The sequence below is a fragment of the Rhinopithecus bieti genome, unplaced genomic scaffold, assembly GCF_001698545.2.
Source record: "Rhinopithecus bieti isolate Rb0 unplaced genomic scaffold, ASM169854v2 scaffold_73599, whole genome shotgun sequence".
Classification (NCBI taxonomy): domain Eukaryota; kingdom Metazoa; phylum Chordata; class Mammalia; order Primates; family Cercopithecidae; genus Rhinopithecus; species Rhinopithecus bieti.
The window spans coordinates 470937-493961 of record NW_016827349.1 but is presented as its reverse complement, the minus strand read 5'-3'; the positions used below and the strand labels follow the sequence as shown (position 1 = coordinate 493961).

Here is a 23025-nt window from a genome sequence, read left to right as displayed (position 1 = left end):
GGAGGCTGAGGCAGGAGAATGGCGTGAACCCGGGAGGCGAAGCTTGCAGTGAGCTGAGATCCGGCCACTGCACCCCAGCCTGGGCGACAGAGCAAGACTCCGTCTCAAAAAAAACAAAAAAAGGAAAAAGAAATCAGCTAAGAACTCCATTTAAAGATCTGAAATATAAAATGCTTTTGTTTATATTCTAGGTACTTTGGCTAAGTCTTGCTCCAGTGCTTCCCTCCTAAATACATTTGCAAACACATCTTACTCCTCAATATCTACAACAACACACTAAATAGCATTTACTTTTTTTTTTTTTTTTTCAGTTTTTAGGTCCTCTACCTTTCTCTTGATCTCCCATCTTTGCTTTTCCTCCTTTCCTCATTTTCTTTTAATTTACCATACAAGATAAGCAAAATGAGGAGAGAAGAATATAACAAGCAAATGTAAGGCAGTAAATAGAATTTGTCTATCTGGAAGACATTGGCAGAGATACGAGAATAACTAACTTTGAAAGAGATAAGGGCCAGGTAGAATGGCTCACAACTGTAATCCTACCACTTTGGGAGGCTGAGGCAAGAAGATCACTTAAGCCTAGGAGTTCAAGACCAACCTGGGCAACACAGTGAGACCCTATCTTTACAAAAATTAAAAAATTAGACAAGCATGATGGCAGGAATGTCGTCGTCTTTTTTTAGAGACAAGGTCTTGCTCGCCTTGTCACCAGGTTGGACTGGAGTGCAATGGTGCAGTCATAGCTCACTGCAGCCTCCAACTCCTGAGCTTCAGTGATCCTCCCACTTCAGTCTCCCCAAGTAGCTGGGACTATAGGCGCACACCACCACACCCGGCTAATTTTTTGTAGAGATGGGGTCTCACTACGTTGCCCAGGCTGGTCTGAAGCTCCAAGCCTCAAGTGATCCTCCCACCTCAGCCTCCCAAACAGCCAGGATTACAGACATGAGCCACCATGCCCAGCCAACAAATATGCCAGTTTGTACAAAGAACTTGAGCATCCCTGGATTTTGGTACCAGTGGGGTGTATTAGGACCGATCATCCAGCATACTGGGGGACATACTGTACTTAACCACTTAATAAACCTATGCTTATGAAAACACTGACCTTCCTCTACTATAAAATAAAGCTCACGAGGTATGAGGGGTAATAAAAGCTATTTGTCTGTAAGCAGAAGTCCCAGAGTTAGCAAAAGAAATAGATATACCTTTCTAATTATCTGGTTTTTCAGCAGATGAGATCAAATCTATGATACTCACCTAGATATTCCCTGGATATTTTTTCCAAAGTCTTTGAAATCTATAAAAACTAACAATCTTCCCTCAACTCATCCCAAAGCAAGTACATAATCCCGAACAAGTCACTAAGGAACAAATTCAAATTTAAAATCAGCCCTCCTCCCCCTCCACCCTACATTAAGAGACTTACATATATACTTGCTCTCCTTACATCAACTCAGAATCATCACCACCAACTCTGCCCACTCTATACACAGCACAGCTCCTGCTAGCCCACAGGCCCTGCTAGAACTAGTGTATAGGATGGCCTGGGCAACATGGCAAAACCTCATCTCTACAAAAAATACAAAAAAATTTATCAGGCATGGTGGCGTGCACCTGTAATCCCAGCTACCCAGAAGGCTGAGGCAGGAGGATCACTCGAGTCCAAGAGATGGAGGTTACAGTAAGCCAAGATCACACCACTGCACTCCAGCCTGGGTGACAGAGTGAGACCCTGTCTCAAAAAGTAATAATAATAATAAATAAATAAAAATAAAAAATAAAAGATCTCTAAGCTTTTAGATCCAGTTTCACTTCCTCAAAGAAAAGTTCTTAATGCCTACAGTTGTACTGTCTAAAACAGTAGCCAGTAGAGCCAGTAGAAGCTAGCCACATGTGGCTACTGAGCACTTAAAATATGTCTAGCTCAAAAACTGAGACGTGCTGCTGGTATAAAATGCATGCTAGATTTCAAGACAGTATGGAAAAAAAAGAATATAAAATATCTTATTAAATTTTTTCTAATGATTATATATTAAAATAATAGTATTTGGGGTATACTGGGTTAAATAAAGTATCACTGAAAAACTAAAACAGGTAAAATTTGTTTTAGTGTAAGTACTAGAAAATTTAACATTACCTTATGTGGCTTGCATTACACTTCTCCTGCACAGAGCTGGTCTAGAGGATGAGATGTCCATGACAACATACTGAGGATGGAATACTGATGCACCAGAGAGGTAGGCAGGTTCTGCCATGAAGACTAACCATCAACTCACACTGTCTTTAGTGACCTGAGGCTTAAGGGTTTTGCTGTTTTAAAATTTTCATGAATGAAATCCCGCTGTGAATATAATCCTATCTAGTTGATGAGTCGATAAAAGGACTTTATTAGTTTACAACATAAAACCTTAGCTAAAATAACCTACCTTTACAAACCAAGAGTGATACAGTCTGTCCCAAAGTTCTAGTACTTGCTTTTCAATTACAGCAGTATTGTTCACCTTATCTCCTAGAATTTTATGGAGCTAGAAAAAAAACACAGATACAACCTGGTACAATATTTCAGGCAACAATAGAGTAAATTTAATATATGCTGTGTATTTACATTTGTTTCAAATCAAACAAAAATGTTCCAGACGATTTATCTCTGGCCATATTATGTTCTTTTCTTAAACTCTACTCCTGAGTATTTCCAGTAAATTTCCTTTCTCATCTTTTTGCTTCTATCTTCTTTGCTCTATTCTCAGGTCTCTAAGAGAGCTACCTCACGCTATCAGAGAATGATGCAAATGAAGCCATGATTGCTGACTTATCTGATCTTACCTGTCTAGAGAAATCTTTCCCCTGTAATCCCAGTGCCCTTCCATTATACATATGTCTCATGTTACATTTATCTCTAGTATTAAGAATTACCACAGACCTTTAAGTAAAATTTTAGGACGCTGGCTATAAACACAAATCCTTCCCTCCATTTGCATGCTGAGAGATGTGCGGTCTCATTTACAATTGATCAGACTGGCCTCGGGTTTGTGGAAATCAAGTACACTGAGACGACGTAACTTAGAGGAAGGCTATCATTGTAAGATGTTATCCCACTTAGTTATTATTAAAACCATATTATAATATAAAAAACAATTTTTACACTTTCAGAGGCTGAGGTGGGCAGATCACTTGAACCCAGGAGTTTGAGACCAGCCTGAGTAACATGGCGAAATCCCATCTCTCTAAAAAATAAAAAAAAATTACCAGGTGTGGTGGTGTGTGCCTGCAGTCCCAGCTACTTGGGAGACTGTGAGAGGATCACCTGAGTCCAGGAGGTTGAGGCTGCAGTGACCCATGATCATGCCAATGCACTCCAGCCTGAATAATAGAGACCTGGTCTCAGGAAAAAAAAAAAAAAAAAAGAATTCCTAAAAGAAATTTGTAGGCCCACTTCCTTAATACAATTGTTTCCATTTTTCTATTTCCTCTGCAACTTTCTGCCTGTTTACACAGAGACAATTTAGAATTCTATATTTTCTACTGCATTATAAACATTTAATCTTCAGTCTTCATCACTAACTTTCATCTTTAATACTCTTCTATTAGTTCATTATGTTCTGATATTAGCTGATCATTACCCACTCTAAGGATATATAATTAAATCCTTTTTCTTTTTTTCTTTTCTTTTTTTTGAGATGGAGTCTTGCTCTGTCACCCAGGCTGAAGTGCAGTGGCGCAATCTTGGCTCTCATTGCAACCTCTGCCTCCCAGGTTTGAGCAATTCTCCTGTCTCAGTCTCCTGAGTAGCTGGGATTACAGGCATGCACCACCATGCCCAGCTAATTTTTGTATTTTTAGTAGAGACAGGGTTTCCCCATGTTGGCCAGGCTGGTCTTGAACTCCTGACCTCAAGTGATCTGCCCACCTCAGCCTCCACAAGTGCTGGGATTACAGGTGTGAGCCACTGTGCCGAGCCATGAATCCTAATTTTTAATGTCATGAGTAACACTGCAATGAACATCCTTTTACACAGTTCTTAAGGATATCTATGGATGCTCATTGCAGGGTTACTTGTGACATAAATAAATGTACTGGAACCAAAGAAAATGAGTTTTTGGTTTTTTTTTTTTTTGAGACAGGGTTTCACTCTGTCACCCAGGCTGGAGTACAGTGGCATGATCAGGGTTCATTGAAGCCTGGACCTCCCAGGCTCAAGCGATCCTGCCACCTCAGAGACCCAAGTACTGGGATCACAGGCGCATGACACCACACACAGCTAATTTTCTTATTTTTTTGTAGAGACAAGGTCTCACTATGTTGCTCAAGCTGGTCTGGGATCAAGTGATCCTCCTGCCTCAGCCTCCCAAAGTGATGGGATTACAGGCATAAGCCACCACACCCAGCCGACAATGAGCATTTTAATGGCTCTTGCTACACACTGGTAAACTGACTTCTATAAGAAATACACCAATTAATGCTTTTCAAATTTACATAAATGACCCAATTTCCTCAAAGCCTTATGAACTAACTGGACAATTTTTAGGGATTTTAACAGGTGTGAAATGTAGCCATTATTTATTATTTTCTTATTTAGTAATGAAAGGAGTGACCATTTTCCCATGTTAGTTTACAACATCTATTTCCTTACTCTTTGTCTATTTGATTCTGGCCTTACAGATATGTGAACCAGTTACTAGACATATTCAATGCAAACATATCTGTTCAATTTGTTCCTTTATATTTGATTTATTCATAAACTGAAAACAAAATACTCAATATAATAAAGCCATTTGGCCAGGCATCGTGGCTCATGCCTTGTAATCATAGCACTTTGGGAGGCCATGGTGGAAGGACTGTGTAAGCACAGGAGTTTGAGACCAGCCTGGGCAACATGATGAAACTACGTCTCTATAAAAAATAGAAAAATTGGCTGGGCATGGTGGTGCATGCCTGTAGTTCCAGCACTCAGGAGGCTAAAGTAGTAGAACCACTTGAGCCTAGGAGGTGGGGGTTATAGTTAGCTGAGATCGCGCCACTGCACTCTAGCCCGGGAACAAATCTTGTCGATTCTTACATAATCCTAATTACTTCAGTATACTAAAAATGCAACTTACCTTTATTCCTACAGGCAATACTAGGGAAGGAAAGAATATCCCAAATTCATATTGCAGAACCTAATCCTTAACTGTGTTGTCTTTTCCTCTATCATTCATTTCCCCTTCACAAAGCTCCCTCCACTTTAGTCAAGATCATTTCCTCAAGCACACTCCTGTCTCAGCATCTCAATCATCTCTTCAAGCACACTCCTGTCTCTGCATCTTGGCTCACACAAATACCCTTCTTAAAAAGCCACTCTTTCTTGATCTGTCATTCCTTCAAGGTTTATCTCAAGTGCCACATCAAAGCACTTAATCCAGTTCTGGGCACACACTGCAAGCATGCTACAGTAGAAACAAAGGATTTGAAGTTAAGTTTCAGTTTCAAACCAAGCTCTGCAATCTACTACATGACCCCTGGGAACTGACTCAGCCTTGCTGAGTCTTGTTTCCTCATCTACAAAGCAGGCAAAATAATTTATATTGCAGGCTTCTTAGAAACAGTAAAAGAAAAAAATAAATAAAATGAAAATAACTGGAAACTGCCAAAGATAGTTATCAGCAGATAATAAGATTTAATATGCATAAATACCTTTTTCTCTACAAAGCCTTATTTGACTACCCAAACCAAGTGATCATTCTGTCCTAACTCACAAGTAATGAATCAGATCTATCTTGAAAAAGTACACGACCAACCTCTCAGATTGTTCAGGCCACTACCCCTATTTAATGTGATCTTTCAAAAGATTTAATTGTATGTTGCTTATCTGTTTATTTAAGCCTATTTACTGCTGTGAATAGCATTTCTATTTATGTTTTATCAAAGCAAGAAGCAACCACCAGTAAAGACCCTAAAAAGAGAAAGCCACAAAGAAAGGTTCTTCCCTTACCTTGTGAGTTATCCATTCTCGTCCATACTGATACACATTGTTAGCTGCAGAATTCAGGGCTCTTTGGACTACCTGAGCCTCAGGAAGCCAACTAATGTAAAACAAAGAAAGAAAAGAATTTTTAAAAGTACACTTTCTGTGTAGTGTACCAGTAATGCTTTGAACTTGATATGCTTAATCCATAACAGACAGACTGCTGTCATTCATCAATACACAGATACGAAGCATCATAAGTAGGACTGCCAGACTTAACTGGCCTAAGTCTCTAACATTCAGGAAGTCCTTTCAATCTTTCCTTAGTTTTATTTATTTTATTTTATTATTTTATTTTGGAGACGGAGTTTCGCTCTTATTGCCCAGGCTGGAATGCAATGGCACGATTTTGGTTCAGTGCAACCCTGCAACTTCCACCTCCTGGGTTCAAGTGATTCTCCTGCCTCAGCCTCCCAAGTAGCTTAGATTATAGGCATGTCACCACACCTGGTTAATTTTGTATTTTAGTAGAGAGAGGGTTTCATCATGTTAGTCAGGCTGGTCTCAAACTCCTGACCTCAAGTGATCCACCTGCCTCAGCCTCCCAAAGTGTTGGGATTACAAGCGGGAGCCACGGCGCCCGGCCTCAATGTTTCCTTAGCTTTTAGACTCACTTTTCCCACAACCTCCCTTTCATTCTACTCTGCCTGGTTTCTCTGTTCACATGTCCTGAGTCATCTGCCTTATTCGGCACCAAAGAAAGTGGTTCTGGGAGACTGGGATATTCAACATCTGGGACAGGGTTCTCAAAGTGTGATCCACAAATCAGCAGCATCAAAACTTTTTGGAAACCTGTTAGAAATGAAAAATTTGGGGCCCAAACCCAGATCTACTGAAAAAGGAACACGACTGGGGCCCAGCAATCTGTACCTTAACAAGCCCTGCAGATGATACTGAAGCATGCTACAGTTTGAGAATCACTGATCTAAGGAAGTGAAGAAATCAAAAAGAATGAAGGAAATGAAGAAAGTGAATAATTATCCTCAACTTGGTTATCTGCTGAAGATCTTTTAAAAATAGTATCCCTGAACAGAGTTCCAATTATGTAAGGAACCATAGTCCACAAGCTTTACTTGCTGTGCAGTGAGACATGGCCTCCTCACTCTCCTCTTGACTAAGCAGGCTGCACCATATACCTTAATCAAGAATCCTTTACACAACCCTAGTGTTTCCACAAGAGAAAATATGTTCACATATTCTCTAAATTGTTCCTTTTAATAATATTATATGCTGGAGATGTTGACATTCACAAATTTAACAGTCCTCATTTCAGCTATTCCAAAGTGAAGCCAAAAGGTGAAGGCAAGAAGAAGCTAGTCATTTACTTTCCTGAGGCCCCAAAATGACACATCCTACAAATCTAACATAAAAGGGTCAATTAGGTAAAGTCAAATGTGCAACATCCTCAACTCACTGCAGCTTTATGTGCTGTGTATGAGAAAGATGGTCATAAAGAGAAAGTCAGTTACCACTGACAGCCACAAAGTATGGGTGCCTAGGAAAGTGGTCTTTAAGTAGAAAAAATAAGAGATCTTTGAATGAATTAAAAAGTAGACTATTAAATCAGTAGGTTTGAATCGTAAGTATTAACCAGTTTGCCCCACACTCCAAATAAAGTATCTGTGAAACTTCTTGGCAAATTCCTCAATCCATTCAAATATTTCTCAGCAAGGTCAGCACGCTGGTTCATGCCTGTAATCCCAGCACTTCGGGAGACCAAGGCGGGCGGATCACTTGAGGCCAGAAGTTTGAGACCAGCCTGGCCAACAAGGCAAAAAATACAAAAATACTAAAAAATACAAAAATTAGCTGGGCGTGGTTGCACACAACTGTAGTCCCAGCTACTCAGGAGCCTGAGGCACAGGAATCACTTGAGCCCAGGAGGGAGAGGTTGCAGTGAGCCAAGATCACGCCACTACCCTCCAGCCTGGGCAAAAGGGCAAGGCTGTCTCAAAAAAAAAAATTTCTCAGCAAGTCAAAATTTCAAAATTTTAGAGACACAAATATAATAATGTACAGTATAAGGATATAAACAGGAAATCTGGATCACTAAACTGAAATGTGATTTGGGAGAAATTAGGTAGCTTTTAAATTACTCCTTTATAAATTCATCAGTGGCTTGAAGGGATTGCTAAATATTTTCAATTATATGGTAACTCATAATTGATGTGATATTGATATACTGGTATTATATTGATATTATATATTATACTGATAACACTAATCCTGTAGTGTTATTTACAAGTGTGAAGATGGGCAGGGCACAGTGGCTCACGCCTGTAATCCCAACACTTTGAGAGGCCAAGGCAGGTGGATCACCTGAGGTCAGTAGTTCGTGACTAGCCTGGCCAACACAGTGAAACCCCATCTCTATTAAAAGTGAAAAAATTAGCCAGGTGTGGTGGTGTGCACCTATAGTCCCAGCTACTTGGGAGGCTGAGGCAGGACAATCGCTTGAACCCGGGAGGCAGAGATTGCAGTGAGCGGAGATCATGCCACTGCATTCCAGCTTGGGTGGCATGGCAAGACTCCATCTCAAGAAAAAAAAAAAAAGTGTGAAGATTCATAGAGGTATCTGGACAGATCCTTAATGATTCACAAACATCTACTGGGCCTGGGAAAATGTCTTACTGGCCATTTTGAAAACACTTTCTCAATGTACTCACACAGGTTTCCTAAGAGCAACAAATGAGAGGAGCTGTTCTGGGGACAAGGTAGAGGCACTGGCTCAGTCCCAGCCTCCCTCAGGAGACATGGGGCCAGAAACACAGGAGCCGTCTTAGCTGGGTTGTACTCTGGCCTTATACACCTACAGGCCCTGAACTGAGCTCCTTCCTTGGAGATTCACTGCCTCAGCCTATCGCTAACTCCCCTACTCACTCAAGAGGGATTCCTCAGCAGAAACCAATGCCCTACAGTTTAGACTGGTCTGCCCTCACCTTCCTGGGTAAAGGTTAATCTCTATCACCTACGACCTACCCAGAGAACAACCCTGATTAAAAACAACTTAGTTTAGCCTACTGGGTTTCTCCCAAGTAAGCAAAGGGATAAGCGCAACTGAGAACCATTTCAGTACCATCTCCTAATGAGGGTCCTAAGACACATGAATCAGGCTTGAGACAAGTCAGGAGAAAGCAGAAAATGAGCTCTCAACTAACAGAACTGCCGAAGACAAGAATCAGGATGTGCATCAACCTCATTTTCTTTAGAGCTCCACTAAGATGATCCTAATCTGTCTAATTTACCCACCAGCTTACGAGGCACATCCAGCGGAAGTCAAGGGACTACATGGGCCATATAAAACCACACCAAGTTGGAAGAAAGTACATCTGGACTTATTCTTAACTGTACCTTCTCCACTAGGAGTATCTACATGAATCCCTCACAAGGTCAACTGCCCTCCTCCTGACAGAATCCAGAGTACTGAGAGTTGGAGGAAACCATTATCATTATTTCATGCCAATCCCTACTATTTCCAATCCCATTCCCACTTATCTGCTGCAAAAGAATCAGACCTTCCATGAATCATCAAAGTCTAAGCAGCTTTAAAAAGCCTTCCTTTTGGGAGGTCGAGGCGGGTGGATCACTTGAGGTCAGGAGTTCATCACCAGCCTGGCCAACATGTAAAACCCTCTAAAACATAAAAATTAGCTGGGCGTGGTGGTGCGTGCGTGACTGTAATTCTGGCTACTTAGGAGGCAGAAGAATCGCTTGAACCCGGGAGGTGAAGGTTGCATTGAGCCAAGATCACACCACTGCACTCCAACCTGGGTAAGAGTGAGACTTTGTGTCAAAACAAAAACAAAAACAAAAAAACTTCCTAAATGGAACATTACTCAGCAACAAAAAGGAATAAACTTGATATATACAACATCTTGGATGAGCTTCAAGAGAATTATGCTAAGCAACAAAAATCCAATCTCAAAAGCCTGCGTACTCCATGAATGGATTTACGTATTACTCTCAAAATGATTTTATAGCTATGGAGAACTGATTAGTGGTTGCTAAGAGTTAGGGAAATCTTGAAGGAGAGGATAGAGGGTGCGTGTGGCTGGTAAGGGGAAGAAGCCTGCAATGGAACAGTTCTGTACCGTGTTGATAGCTGACATAAAGCTACACATATGATGAAATCTGAAGTGTATTATAGCAATGCCAATTTCCCGGTTTTATTGTAATACAGTTATGCAAGATGACAACACTGGAGGAGGTGGGGTGAAGAGTATATGGGTCTTCCCTGTATATATGGGTCTTTGCAACTCCCTGTGAATCTATAATTATGACTTCAAAATTTCAAACAAAAGACAAAAAAAAAACCTTTCTTCTACTATCTGATCTGGAGCTGCTCAGATAGTGTGCCTTTGTTACAGTTGCAGAGAATGCTACTGCTATTCAAAACCAGTACAGAAGGGCTCTGCATTTACTTCCAGTACAGAAGAATGACCCAAAGAAAAGGAGCCCTCTGGATGTAAAGGCTGAGGCTGAGTCCTAGAGGACAACACTTGGAAGGTTTATCATCCCATGAAAGGCTCTATCTACTTGCCTAGATCCCAGATGGCTCCTTCCTAAAATCCCATACCTGATATATGTTGGTTCCTCCTTTTTCCCATCCTCCTTTTAAAATGTATTATATCCAAAGAGCCAGAGGACAGAAGACCTCACTTCTTACTTCAAAGATATATGGCCCCTAATTTCCCACCTTCCCCACTCCACTGAACTCACAGTATTTATATCCATACCCACTCTGACCTGCTTTCCCCAGTTGTTCCATTCATGCCATGGATTCATCTCATGCTTCATCCTCAGAGAAATGCACTAAGAATTATCTCTCTCCTAATATTAAACCCCTTCCACTCTACCAGTTCTTTCCCTGGAGCATATAAACAAGGCTTCTCCATCTTAAAAAATTAAACAAAACTGCTCTATACCTCCCTCCCAGCTACGTTCCATAGGCAAACTTGGGAAAGAGAAGTCTATATCTGCTTTCTCTACTTCCTTGTTCCCAATAATTTCTCAACACACTGCAATCTAATGGGCCTCTGCTACACCAATTAATTAATTAATGAACTGCTCTTGCAGTTGCTAAATCCAATTTCACTCTTACAAATTTCTGCAGCAATTTGATATTGCTGACCACTACTACTTTCCCAAAATGTTCTCTTTCCTTGGTTTTCCTCTTACCTTTCTCATAGCCCATTCTCATTTTCCTTTGTCAACCTATTGTTTTTTGCTCACCCTTAAAGGCTTAAGATACCCACAGGGCACACCTCCAGACATCCTCTCCGTACCTTATATACATTCTTTCTTTATGCTGATGCTTCTCAAAACTCAAGATCCAACCCAGACCTCTTGTCTGATTCCTGGACTTACACAGCAACTGCCCATTTTTTAACTTCACCCCATCTCTCCTGAACCTCATACCTACATAGTCAACAGCCTACTGGATGCCTCTACTTATAACAGTCACCTCAAACTCAACAGGTAAACAGGTGAATTAGTTTCCCTACCAAATCTGCTCTTCTATTTCCTATCTTGGTGAATCCATCATCACTCAGTAATTTCCAAAGCTAGAAACATGAGTCATGCTAGATTTCTTCCTCTTATATCCAATTAATCACCAACTAAGCCCTCAAGACCTTATAAATCTGTCCCTCCTGTTCACCTCCACTGAAACTGTCTACAGTTCAGGGTTCTGTCACTTCTTATCCGGTTTACTCTAGAAGCTTTTAATTTGTCTCAAAGGCTCACATCTTGTATACCTTCAATCTTTTCTCCACAAAGCAGCTGAAAAGCCTGTTCTAGAATGAAATCTGATGATTCTACTTCTCTTCTTATATCCTTAATCAAAACAATAAACATATCTATCACTCCCCAAAATTTCCTTGCACCTGTATATATGTCCTCCCTAGAGCTCCACCCCAATCCACAGGCAACCATTAATCTTACTGTCACTACAGATTAGTCCGCATTTCCTAGAACTTTAAATAAATGAAATCGTACCATTCGGATTTTTTGCACAAATTTTTTCACTCAGCATACTTTTTTGTTGTTTTTTTGAGACAGAATCTTACTCTATTGCCCAGGCTAGAGTGCAGTGGCACAATCTTGGCTCACTGCAACCGCCATCTCCCAAGTTCAAATGATTCACGTGTGTCAGCCTCCCAAGTAGCTGGGATTATAGGTGTGTACCACCACACCCAGTTCATTTTTGTACTTTTAGTAGGGACGGGGTTTCACCACATTGGCCACGCCGGTCTCAAACTCCTGACCTCAGGTAATCAGACCTCCTCGGCCTCCCAAAGTGCTGGGATTACAGGCATGAGCCACCGCACCCGGCCAGCATATTTATTTTGAGAGTCATCCATGTTGGTATATGTATCATTAGTCCATTTTTTTCCCAATGCTGAGTAATATTTCACTGCATAAATATACCACAATTTATATTTCAAAAGAAACACACTTCTTTTACGAAGATTCAAATAGGCCAGGTGCAGTGGCTCATGCCTATAATCCCGGCACTTTGGGAGGCTGAGGAGAGAAGATCACTTGAGCCCAGGAGTTCAAGACCAGCCTAGGAAACATGGTGAAACCCCTACAAAAGATATAAAAATTAGCCGAGTATAGTGGCTCATGCCTGTAGTCCCAGCTACTCAGGAGACTCAAGTGCGAGGATTGATTGAGCCCAGGATATCAAGCCTGCAGTGAGACACAACTGCGCCACTGTACTCCAGCCTGGGTGACAGAGCAAGACCCTGTCTCAAAAAAAAAAAAAAAAAAAAAAAAAAAAATCAAGTATTATTCTAAATCAAGTTCAAGTAATATCCTAGGCAGGTTTTATAGAAAATAATAAAGTAGAGGCAAAGGAAAAAATCAAGTTAAATCTCAACTTATAAGCCTAAAACTGGCAGAATATTTCCTGACTTATGACTGTTGAGGTTAATAAAAGGCAGGTCATACAATGTGTCATCAAGTTGTTATGTGGATAACACAGCTCTGCTGAGCATCCCCCACAAAAACTGAAAATCCTTCTTCCCGAAGCCAAATTAAACACGTACACAGAGATCCTATAAAACAGAAGCTGGCAAATTTTTCTGTAAAGAACCAGAGAGTAAATATTTTAGGCTCTGCAGAACATATACTCTCGGCCACAGCTTCTCAACTCTGTTTGTCCTTGAAACCACAAAACAGCCGGAGAATATATGTAAACGAGTAGACACAGGTATGTTCCACTAAAACTTTATTTACAAAAGTGTTGGGAAAAAGGCTTGTGGGGTGCCATAAAAATATGGGACAGTAAGTTGTGGAAAGCCACAATAGGCCTCTGAGGAGGAAAGCCTGCTAATTGCCATAATGTTCCCATACTCAGAGCGAGACCTGCTCTCTTCTCTGTAAACACTGTGTTCAAGGAGAAAGACACTCCTTTGAAATACTATACTGGAATGTGGACAGACGTGCAGGCTCCTAGTTATGCCCCACTAGCTACTCTCCAGTAAGTTAAAGATATGCTGTTTGAGCACAAAGGAGATTCATTTAAACTGCTATTGCTATAGATTACACTTACGACGTATTGCCTCCCTTTCACCGTTTCACCCTGAACATCTGTTTCTTAGATCTAAGTGACTATTAAATAGTGTGGAGACCAGAGCTCGGTGCCTTTTGCAGCCTCCATTACACAACTGGCCCCTGACTCCCACCTTTATGAACTCTTAACCTGTCTCTTCTCATTTCTTTGTCACCACCGGACTTCAGGTACCCTATGGGTGGTGTTGAGGCTGGTTCCCAACACAAAAGGAGGTGGATGAATTTGGCCCTAGGCCATAGTTCACCTATCCTTCCTCAAAAATAATACAATATGGGAATATGTCAAGAATTATAAAACGGGGCGTGGTGGTATACACCTGTAGTCCCAGCTACTCCAGAGGCTAAAGCAGGAGAACTGCTTGAGCCCAGGAGTTCAAGATCAGCCTGGACAACATGGTGAGACCTCATTTCTTAAAAATAAATAAATAAATAACATAAATTTAAAAATTATATAGAAAGTTGAGGAGTTGCAGCTTGCACGTTATAGTGGAAACTTTCCTTCAGTTGATCGGGAGCAGTGGTTATAAATGACTCTGCCACTGGGGGATTATTATCTCAAGTTCCTTACCCTTTGATCTTGTTTCCTCCTGTGTAAAATGGGGATAATCTCTTCAATCTATCTCACACAGTCACTGTGAGGAACGAATGACATAAGATAGATGAAAGTGGCTGGGCGCAGTGGCTCACGCCTGTAATCCCAGCACTTTGGGAGGCCGAGGTGGGCAGATCATGAGGTCAGGCGATCAAGACCATCTTGGCTAACATGGTGAAACCCCATCTCTACTAAAAATACAAAAAATTAGCCGGGCGTGGTGGCAGGTGCCTACAGTCCCAGCTACTTGGGAGGCTGAGGCAGGAGAATGGCGTGAACCCAGGAGATCGCACCACTGCACTCCAGCTTGGACGACAGAGCAAGACTCTGTCTCAAAAAAAAAAAAAAAAAAAAAAAAAGATGACAGTGCTTTGTAAATTATAAACATGCTGTAAACCTCAATTATAAAACATAAAGTATCATTTACCATAAATTTTACCTAAAATCCTGAGCACTTTCCTCCCACCCTCTGTATTATATGCCATTCTTCTGCAAAAATGACAATATTTGTCAAAGCTCTGGCAAACCCTATCTTTTATCTTCTAATGCAGCTGCATCAATGAAGGTCATTTCATACAAACAGATGCTGAAATTAGGTTATTCATCTGTCTTCTTTTTCAAAACAATATTCTTACTTTGCCCACTCAGGATGATTTGCTAGAGTTTCATTAATCAAATTACTTGTGACTTCAATCATGTGTACACTCTCTTGATGTACCTGTATTACGGATAAAGAGAAAAGAATCTTAGTAAAAAAAAACCCAATTTAACATTTATTTTTCTACTCTATTATTGGAACAATGCTTTGAGAGCCAAATAAATACACATCTTTGCTTTAATTAATTTAGAAACATGCACCTCAAAGTTACTATACATTATATCTAATGATGCACCCTATGGGAAATAAAAAGTACATGCTAGCTCCCTGTTCAACAAATGACTTAAGAAAAAAATACATAGATATGTTCGAATACTTGACACATATATGTGCATACATTTCATTCACATGAATATATTGTATACATGTGTTTGTATATCTATGTAAGCAATACCAGCACTTTGTGAGCTAACAGGTTCGTCATGTAGTGTGAGACAAACAGGCAAATAAGGAACTAAGGGTTTTTTTGGGTTTTTTTTCAGCCCGATTCTCGCTCTGTCATCCAGGCTGGCTGGAGTGCAGTGGCACGATCTCATCTCACTGCAACCTCCACCTCCCAGGTTCAAGCGATTCCCATGCCTCAGCCTCCTGAGTAGCTGGGATTATAGGCACTTGCCACTATGCCTGTCTAATTTTGTATTTTTAGTAGAAACAAGGTTTTGCCATGTTGACCAGGCTGGTCTTGAACTCCTGACCTCAAGCAATCCACCCACCTTGGCCTCCCAAAGTGCTGGGATTACAGGTGTGAACCACCACACCCAGCTGCAACTAAGTAAGGTTTCTGGGTAAAAAAAGCCAACAGAAGCTGCACCTCTGAATTTACCTTGCCCAATAACCAACAAAATGAGGGGGATAAAATGGGAATTAACCAGTTGAAAAAAATTTTTTTTCACCCAGGACATCCAAACAAGGAAAGAAACATAATCTGATACAATTTGGAACTCAGCCATCAGGTAAAGAAACAAAACATTTTGGAGCACAACAGAGAGGCGTAACAGCTCACTCCTAAACTGACCCATCACCCAGGAGCCACACAGGTGAGCTGACAAATATATTACAACTCACTGGTAACAGGGAGAAAAGAAGCCACATCCTTATCCTTTTCTGATGACAGAGGGAAAGAAAGTGTAATGAGGGAGAAAAGAACAAATCAGAGGAAAGAGATCAAAGTCCCCCACCCACACCCACCCCTCATCTCCGTCCCTTTCTGCAGTGAAAGTTCCACAGAATGCAAGGAATTGAGCCATACAGTACAAAGATTGATGGTATTTTTCCATGGGCATGGGTATGAGATTAACCAAGTAGCAAAATCACTAGGGCAAGTCACATACCAACCCAGAACAGACCAGAGTCTAGATATCCTAACAAAGATACATAGCCAGCTAAGCCATCAAGTGATACCACTTCCAATTCTATCAGGCCCCAGAAAAGTAGGAAGAACACAAAATACAAACTGTACCAAGAAGGGGAAAAGAAACTGATTTCAGACACAATGAAGAGATAATCAACTCAGGTGCAATGCCTAAAATACAGCCAGAATGAATAAGGCCTGACACGTTCTTGTGAGGACTTAGGTTAGCATTTTGTGGGATATGGAAAACGAGATGGCTGTAAACTAGGGGATATAATCTTACTTAGATGTTTAAAGTAACTTTGGACGCTGTGTTGAAAACACACTAAATGAGGCTAAGGAACAATTCAAGAAAGAACAGGGATAGCTTTGAGCAGGGCAGTAGCGGTACTGAAAAAGAAGTGATTCGATTTGAGAGCTATCTTACATTAACCAACTGTTGGATGTTAAACGGGTTTTACATTCCCGAAATAAACCTCACATAGATGCATTTTCCTTTTTACATATTGCAGGATTTAATCTGTTAACGTTTTGTTAAGAATTTTTGTGTCTATTTATAAGGGATATTGGTCTGCAGTTTCCCTTCTGTAAATGCCTTTGACTTTGGTTATCTGGGCAATACTAGCCTCATAAAATGAGCTGGCGTTACTTCTTTGCTAACTGAACAACATTGTGTAGAACAGGCAGTATTTCTTCACTACATGTTTGATAAAACTCAACAGTGAAACCATCTGGGCCTGAGTGTTTCTTGGTAGGAAGATTTTCAAACACTAATTCAATTTCTTGTCCTCATATTGGGCTACAATTTTTCTACTTCTTCTTCAGTCTGTTCCATTCCTTCTCTACAAGGAATTTCTCCATTTAATGTTATCAAACTTGTTGGCATAAAGTTGTTCACAATATTCCCTTATCTTTTTAAGATCCATGAGATATGCAGAGATGTTTCCTCTTTTGTACTTGATATTGATAATTTGTATCTTCTTTCCTTTTTTCTTCATCAGTCTGGCTAAAAATTTGTCAATTTTATTGGTGTTTTTCAAAGAACCAGCTTTTGAGTTAAAATGTTTACTATTGTTTCTCCATTTCAAATTTCCTTGATCTGCACTCGACCCTTATTATTTCCTTCCTTTCACTTACTTTGGATTAATTTGCTATTATTTGCTAGCTTCTGAAGGTGGAAACTTAGGTCACTGATTTTCCTTTTTCAAATATAAGCATTTAATGCCATAAATTTCCAACAAGACACTGCTTCAGCTTCATCCCACAACTTCTGATACACAACGGCTTTTCTTCCATTTTAAAATCTTCTAATTTCCTTCGAAATTTATTCGATTCACAGGTTTAGAAGTATGTTGCTTAATTTCTAAATATTTGGACATTTCCTAAATTTCTATTACTGATTTCTAATTTTAATTGTGTCAGGAAATGCTTCATTTTTTCTTTTTTTGTTTAAGACAGTCATCTCGCTCTGTCACTCAGCCTGGAGTGCACTGGTGCAATCACGGCTCACTGCAGCCTCCACCTCCCAGGCTCAAGCAATCTTCCCACCTCAACCTCCTAAGTAGCTGGGACTACAGGCATGTACCACGATGCCCACCTAATTTTTTAAACATAAGGGTCTCCTTATGCTGCCTAGGCTGGTCTCAAACTCCTGGGCTCAAGCAATCCTCCTGCCTCAGCCTCCCAGGTAGCTGAGATAACAGGTGTGTACCACTGTGCCTTGCCTAATACTTCCAAATGTATGGAACATATTGTTTATTCTGGTGAGTATCCCATGTTTTCTTGAAAAGAACGTGATTTCTAATTGTTAATTAGGTCAAGTTGACTGACTGCATTTTTTGGTGTGTGTTTTGTTTTTGTTTTTGCTTTCTTTTGAGACAAACTCTCGCCTGTCATCCAGACTGAGGTGCAGTGACACGATCACAGCTCACTGCAGCCTCAACCTCCCGGGATCAAGCAATCCTCCCACCTCAGCCTCTCAAGTAGCTGGGACTATAGGCTTAAGCCACCAAGCCCAACTAATTTTTTCTATTCTTTGTAGAGATGGGATTTTGTCATGTTGCCTAGGTTGGTCTTAAAACTCCTGGAGTCAAGGGATCCACCTGCCTCATCTTCCCAAAGTCCTGGGATTACAGGCATAAGCCACCACACCCAGCCGACTGACAGGATTTTAAAAGGCTTCTAAATATCCTTATGATTTTCTAACTACTTAGTCCCTCAATTATTGCAAGGAGTATTGAATCCTGAACTATAATCATATATTTATTTCTCCTCTTAATTCTGAATGTTTGATTTCATGTATTTTAGAGCTCCGCTGTTAGGAGTATATACATTTATAACTGTTATCTTATGGTAATATTAACTCTTATCCATATGAAAAGTCCTTAATTTGCCTCTAGTAGTATTTCTTTTTGACAATCTATTTTGTCTGATAATATATAATCAACTGCACGTATTTTCTGTGGACAGTTTGCAGTATATGTTTTTTAATATTTTTACTATCAACCTTCCTGTGACTTTGAATTTAAAGTGTGTCTCTAACAGATACCAAAAGCAAGTTGGAACTTGCATTTTATATTCAGTCTGACAATCTCTGCTTTTTGACTGTTTAGTTGCTTCTCATGTAACCTAAGTATTGTCATGACCAGGTTTAGGTCTGCTGTTTTGCTATTTGCTTTCTATTTGTCCCATCTCTATTGGTCCTCTGTTCTTCCTGCACTGCCTTTTGTGTTCAACAAATTTTAGTATACCATTTTAGTTCCCCTAATCCTTAGGCTATTTATTGCCTGCTGTTTAACTTATCTAAATCTTATCTCAGCTTTTATCACAACCTACTTCCAGTTAATATTGACTTATATCCAGGCAAATATTTTAAGAACTTCACACCAGTACAGTTCCACTTTCCAGCCCTCTTCTTTGTGCTATGGTTTTATATATGCATAACTCATCTATATATGTTATAAAGGCCACTAGAGTATTTCTATTTTTCTTTAAATAGTCATATTTGTTTAAATAAATTAAAAGAAGACAGGGGAAAATATAACCCACATATTTTCCAAGTGCTTTCATTCCTTTCTTTGGATCCAGATTATTTCTGGAGTCATTTATCTTCACCCCAAAGGAATTCTGTTAGCTTTCCATATAAGTGCAGGTCTGCTATCAAAAAATTCAGTATCTGTTTATCTAGAAATGTTTTCATTTTGCCTTTACTTTGGAACAACAGTTTCACTGACTATAAAAGTATTGTTTGACAGAGATTTCTCTCCATGACTTTAAATATGTTACTCCAATGTCTTTTAGTCTTTGCTGTTTATTAAGAGAATTAAGTCACTAAATGTATTGTTCCCCTGTTTGTGATGTGTAATTTTTCTCTTGCTTCCTTCCAGATTTTCTTTTTATCTTTGTCTTTCGGCAGTTTGACTATGATGTAGCTAGGTATGGTTTTGTGTTTGCATATGCTTATTCTACTGAAGGTTTGTTGAACTTCTTGGATCTGTTAATGTTTTTCACCAAACATGGGAAATTTTTTGGCAATATCTCTTCAAATAATTTTTTCTACCTTTTTCTCTTCCTCTTCTCATCTTCTGGGATGCCTATTACATGTCTGCTAGAACGTTTGATATTGCCCCACAGGTGTCTGAAGCTCTGCTCATCTCCAACTGGACCTGACACCAAAAGCACAGGCAACGAAGGCAAAAACTGACAAATGAAGCTACACTAAACCTAAACACATCTGTGCATCAAAGAACACTTCCTTCAAGAAAAGCTGCAGGTTTTGCTGCCCATGTGAGAATGCCACCTGTTTTTACCTATAAAGAAAAGGTATCTGTTTTTACTAGCTACAGTAGCAGCTTTTCATCAATGAAAGATCTCCTGGTTGCCTACCTGGTCATTTTCTAATGCTTTTAAATGGTGTTTTTAATAATTTCATGCTGTTTTATTCTTGATTTCTGTGGAAAGGAATTACCTGACATCCTCAACCTGCTATTATCCCAGGACATATTAGTAAAGAGGAGCCAAAAAGGATTTTCTGGCAAACTAGATGTGGATACAAAACAAAGACAGTAGTCAAAGATGACCCTGAGACTTTTCATTTGAGCAAGCAGAAGAATGGAGTTGTCACTGAAGACTATGAGAAGAACAGACAAGTGGAGGAAGGTCTGGAATTCAGTCTCTGACACGTTACATTTGAGATGTCTATTAAACATTCAAGTAGACATTGTCATGAATGTTTCAGAGAACGACAGCTTTCTTGGCCGGGAGAATGAATTAGATAACCCATAAGGTTCCTTCAAAAGCTCAGTTTGGATGAATTCTACACCCAGAAAGAAATGGTTCAGTAATACTTGTTATCAAAGTTTAGAGAAGCAAAAGCTCACTGAAGCAGGGGATGAACAAAGAAAAAAGACTTAAAAGATAAAACTGAGATGGCCAGGCAAAAGATGCTATGCAAAGGGACAAAGAAGGAAAAGTAGAATAGAAGTGTAGGAGAGAGGAGAAAGGGAAATGAAAGACCACACTAATGAAAGCTTTCTCTAATGAAGAACTGGAATGTAAGATTACACAGTAGCAGGCTTAAGCAAAATATGACAAAAACAAAGCCTCTAAATAAGTCTGCACAGTATATATACAAAACTACACATAATTAATACCCAAAGAACAGACAGGAACTATACATAGACTGAAACAGAAGTACAAGAAGAGGAGGCTTTCAGAACCAAATGATAAGATAGCTTGAGGGTGTACTGAAGCTGACACTAAGAATAGGACTTCCAAGCGGAGATGCCACTTAAGAAATAATGCAGTTCTTTAGCAAACTGGTTAATTAGAGTATCAATTACAGTTACCAACAGGTCTCTATGGGACTAAAGGAATAAAAAAAAATTTGGATCCATGATTTCACATAAGCTTCACCAATTCCTTGAAAACAATATACCAAAATCTGGGTTGTGGAGTTTGATATGGTTCAGATAAAATAAAGATTAAAAGGTACTATAAAAGTGGGAGGAAAAAAACTTGTCAGACTTGATAAGCCTAAAAAAAAAAGTAAGAGGTATCACTATAAAGATAACATTTTAGGTGTGCTTTACAGAATAATTTTCTTTGATGAGATGGAAATGGGGAAAGGAACTGTAAGCTGGAAGGACCTGGGAAGTGAGAAATAAAGGTGCTATGGTATATATCAGAAGAAGGATCAATGAGACAAGGATGGAATGTGCTAATCAGCAAATTCTGATCTAGTGAAGAGTGCTAACCAGATTAGAATTCATGAGACCAGATCCTAATTCTCCTATTAAAAAAAAAAAAAGAAAGCACCACTTGTTCTTCATTATCTCATTTTTTTATTTGTATTTCCTCCCAAGGGTTTTGAAAAAATAAAAATGCATGTAAAAGAGGTCTGAAAAGAAAATACTAGGCAAATTCATGGCAAAATTAGTAATATACAAATCATAAATCCTTTAGCTAGTGTACATACTTATAAGTTAACATTTTTCCGTGCTGCTTCTGCTAGCTTTTTATCCAGACTACAATTCTAACAATTAAGGGTTTATTAATGAGAATAATAATTATTGTACTCTACCTTTGCAGTCAGGAGTAGGGCTAAAAGAAGAGTTCCTATCACTAACAAAAATATGATGAAAATGCTAATTATTTTATCTAACATCTTCTCCAACCAGATGATCATCTGCACAAAAATGAAAAAGAGAATTACTTATCTTTAAAGTAGAACTTTAAAAATACATATACTCAATTATCAAAGACAAAACAGGATCTTCAGCATGGCAAAGCAAATTATGGCATAATAATTAAAGCAATAAAAGCTTTAAGCGACTTTAAAAACTTCACAGTACTCATTACTGCTGTTGTTATATAGTTTATTACTGTCATAGCTAAGAAAAAGGCAGTCGATTTCAACATAACCTATATCTATGTTCAAATTCTCAAACTGTAGGATATCTATGTTTCAAATTGTAATTTATAACCTGGTAAGGATTCTAAACAAAATATTGACAATCCATTAGCTGACCTAAAATCTCATGAAGCTGTATCATCAGTTTAACAAATATGCACGACTTTAGCAAAAGTATGCCTCTTATAATACAGGCATAGCCTAAAAAACACAGATAAAATTGGAGCAAATTAAAAGAGGAGTTGCATATTCAAAATATTTTTTCCATTTGATATCATTAGAATTACAAAAGCAGTAATAAAGAAAATCGAATGTTAAGGCAATGATAAAATAACAAAGATAAGTTGCCCAAGGAGCTAGGGGTTGGGAGGTGAATGCACAATCAAGGAGGGGCACAAAACAGGCTTCAGGTTAATTTGTTTTACTAAGGAGGGAGTTGCCGATAGATAAATGGGTATTCTTTACATCTTTTTATGTTTGAAATATTTCATAATACATAATAAAATGCTTTTCAAAATCTGATATTCTACTTAAGTTTCTATTATTCTGAAAACATAAGCTTTATGACATGATTGTAATTGATATAAATTAATCAATATAGTAGCTGTTCCTTAATCAATAATTAAAATTGTGCTTTCCCTAAATGCTATCTGACATTGTCTTGCTATAACTTCCCTCATCTTTCACAACCACAAATAATCCTACATTTTAAACAACTTGTGTTTTCAGAATATATACTTGATAGATTGCTAGAATTCCTTTCATGCAAAGCTACTATCTAACATCTCAAAACTACATTTAACTAGATTAATAACTGCTGAAACACCACAATGCACCGCTCAACCCCAACATGAGCAACAGCATTGCTAAATAAGTTATTCTTAATTTAGATCTGATTTATGCTCTCCAAACAGTGAATTAAACATCCAAA

General features: G+C 39.1%; 1 protein-coding gene across 3 annotated transcripts in view; it reads right to left on the bottom strand.

The window, feature by feature from the left end:
* Positions 1 to 23025, bottom strand: part of TMEM245 (transmembrane protein 245) — a 103352-nt gene that overhangs the window by 40969 nt on the left and 39358 nt on the right. For all 3 annotated transcript variants that reach the window (XM_017863780.1, XM_017863781.1, XM_017863782.1), the window contains 4 exons: positions 21765 to 21869; positions 14810 to 14892; positions 5972 to 6062; positions 2430 to 2528 (listed from right to left, as the gene is read on the bottom strand). In XM_017863780.1, coding sequence (XP_017719269.1) covers positions 2430 to 2528; positions 5972 to 6062; positions 14810 to 14892; positions 21765 to 21869 — 378 coding nt within the window. The remainder of the gene's footprint in view (positions 1 to 2429; positions 2529 to 5971; positions 6063 to 14809; positions 14893 to 21764; positions 21870 to 23025) is intronic.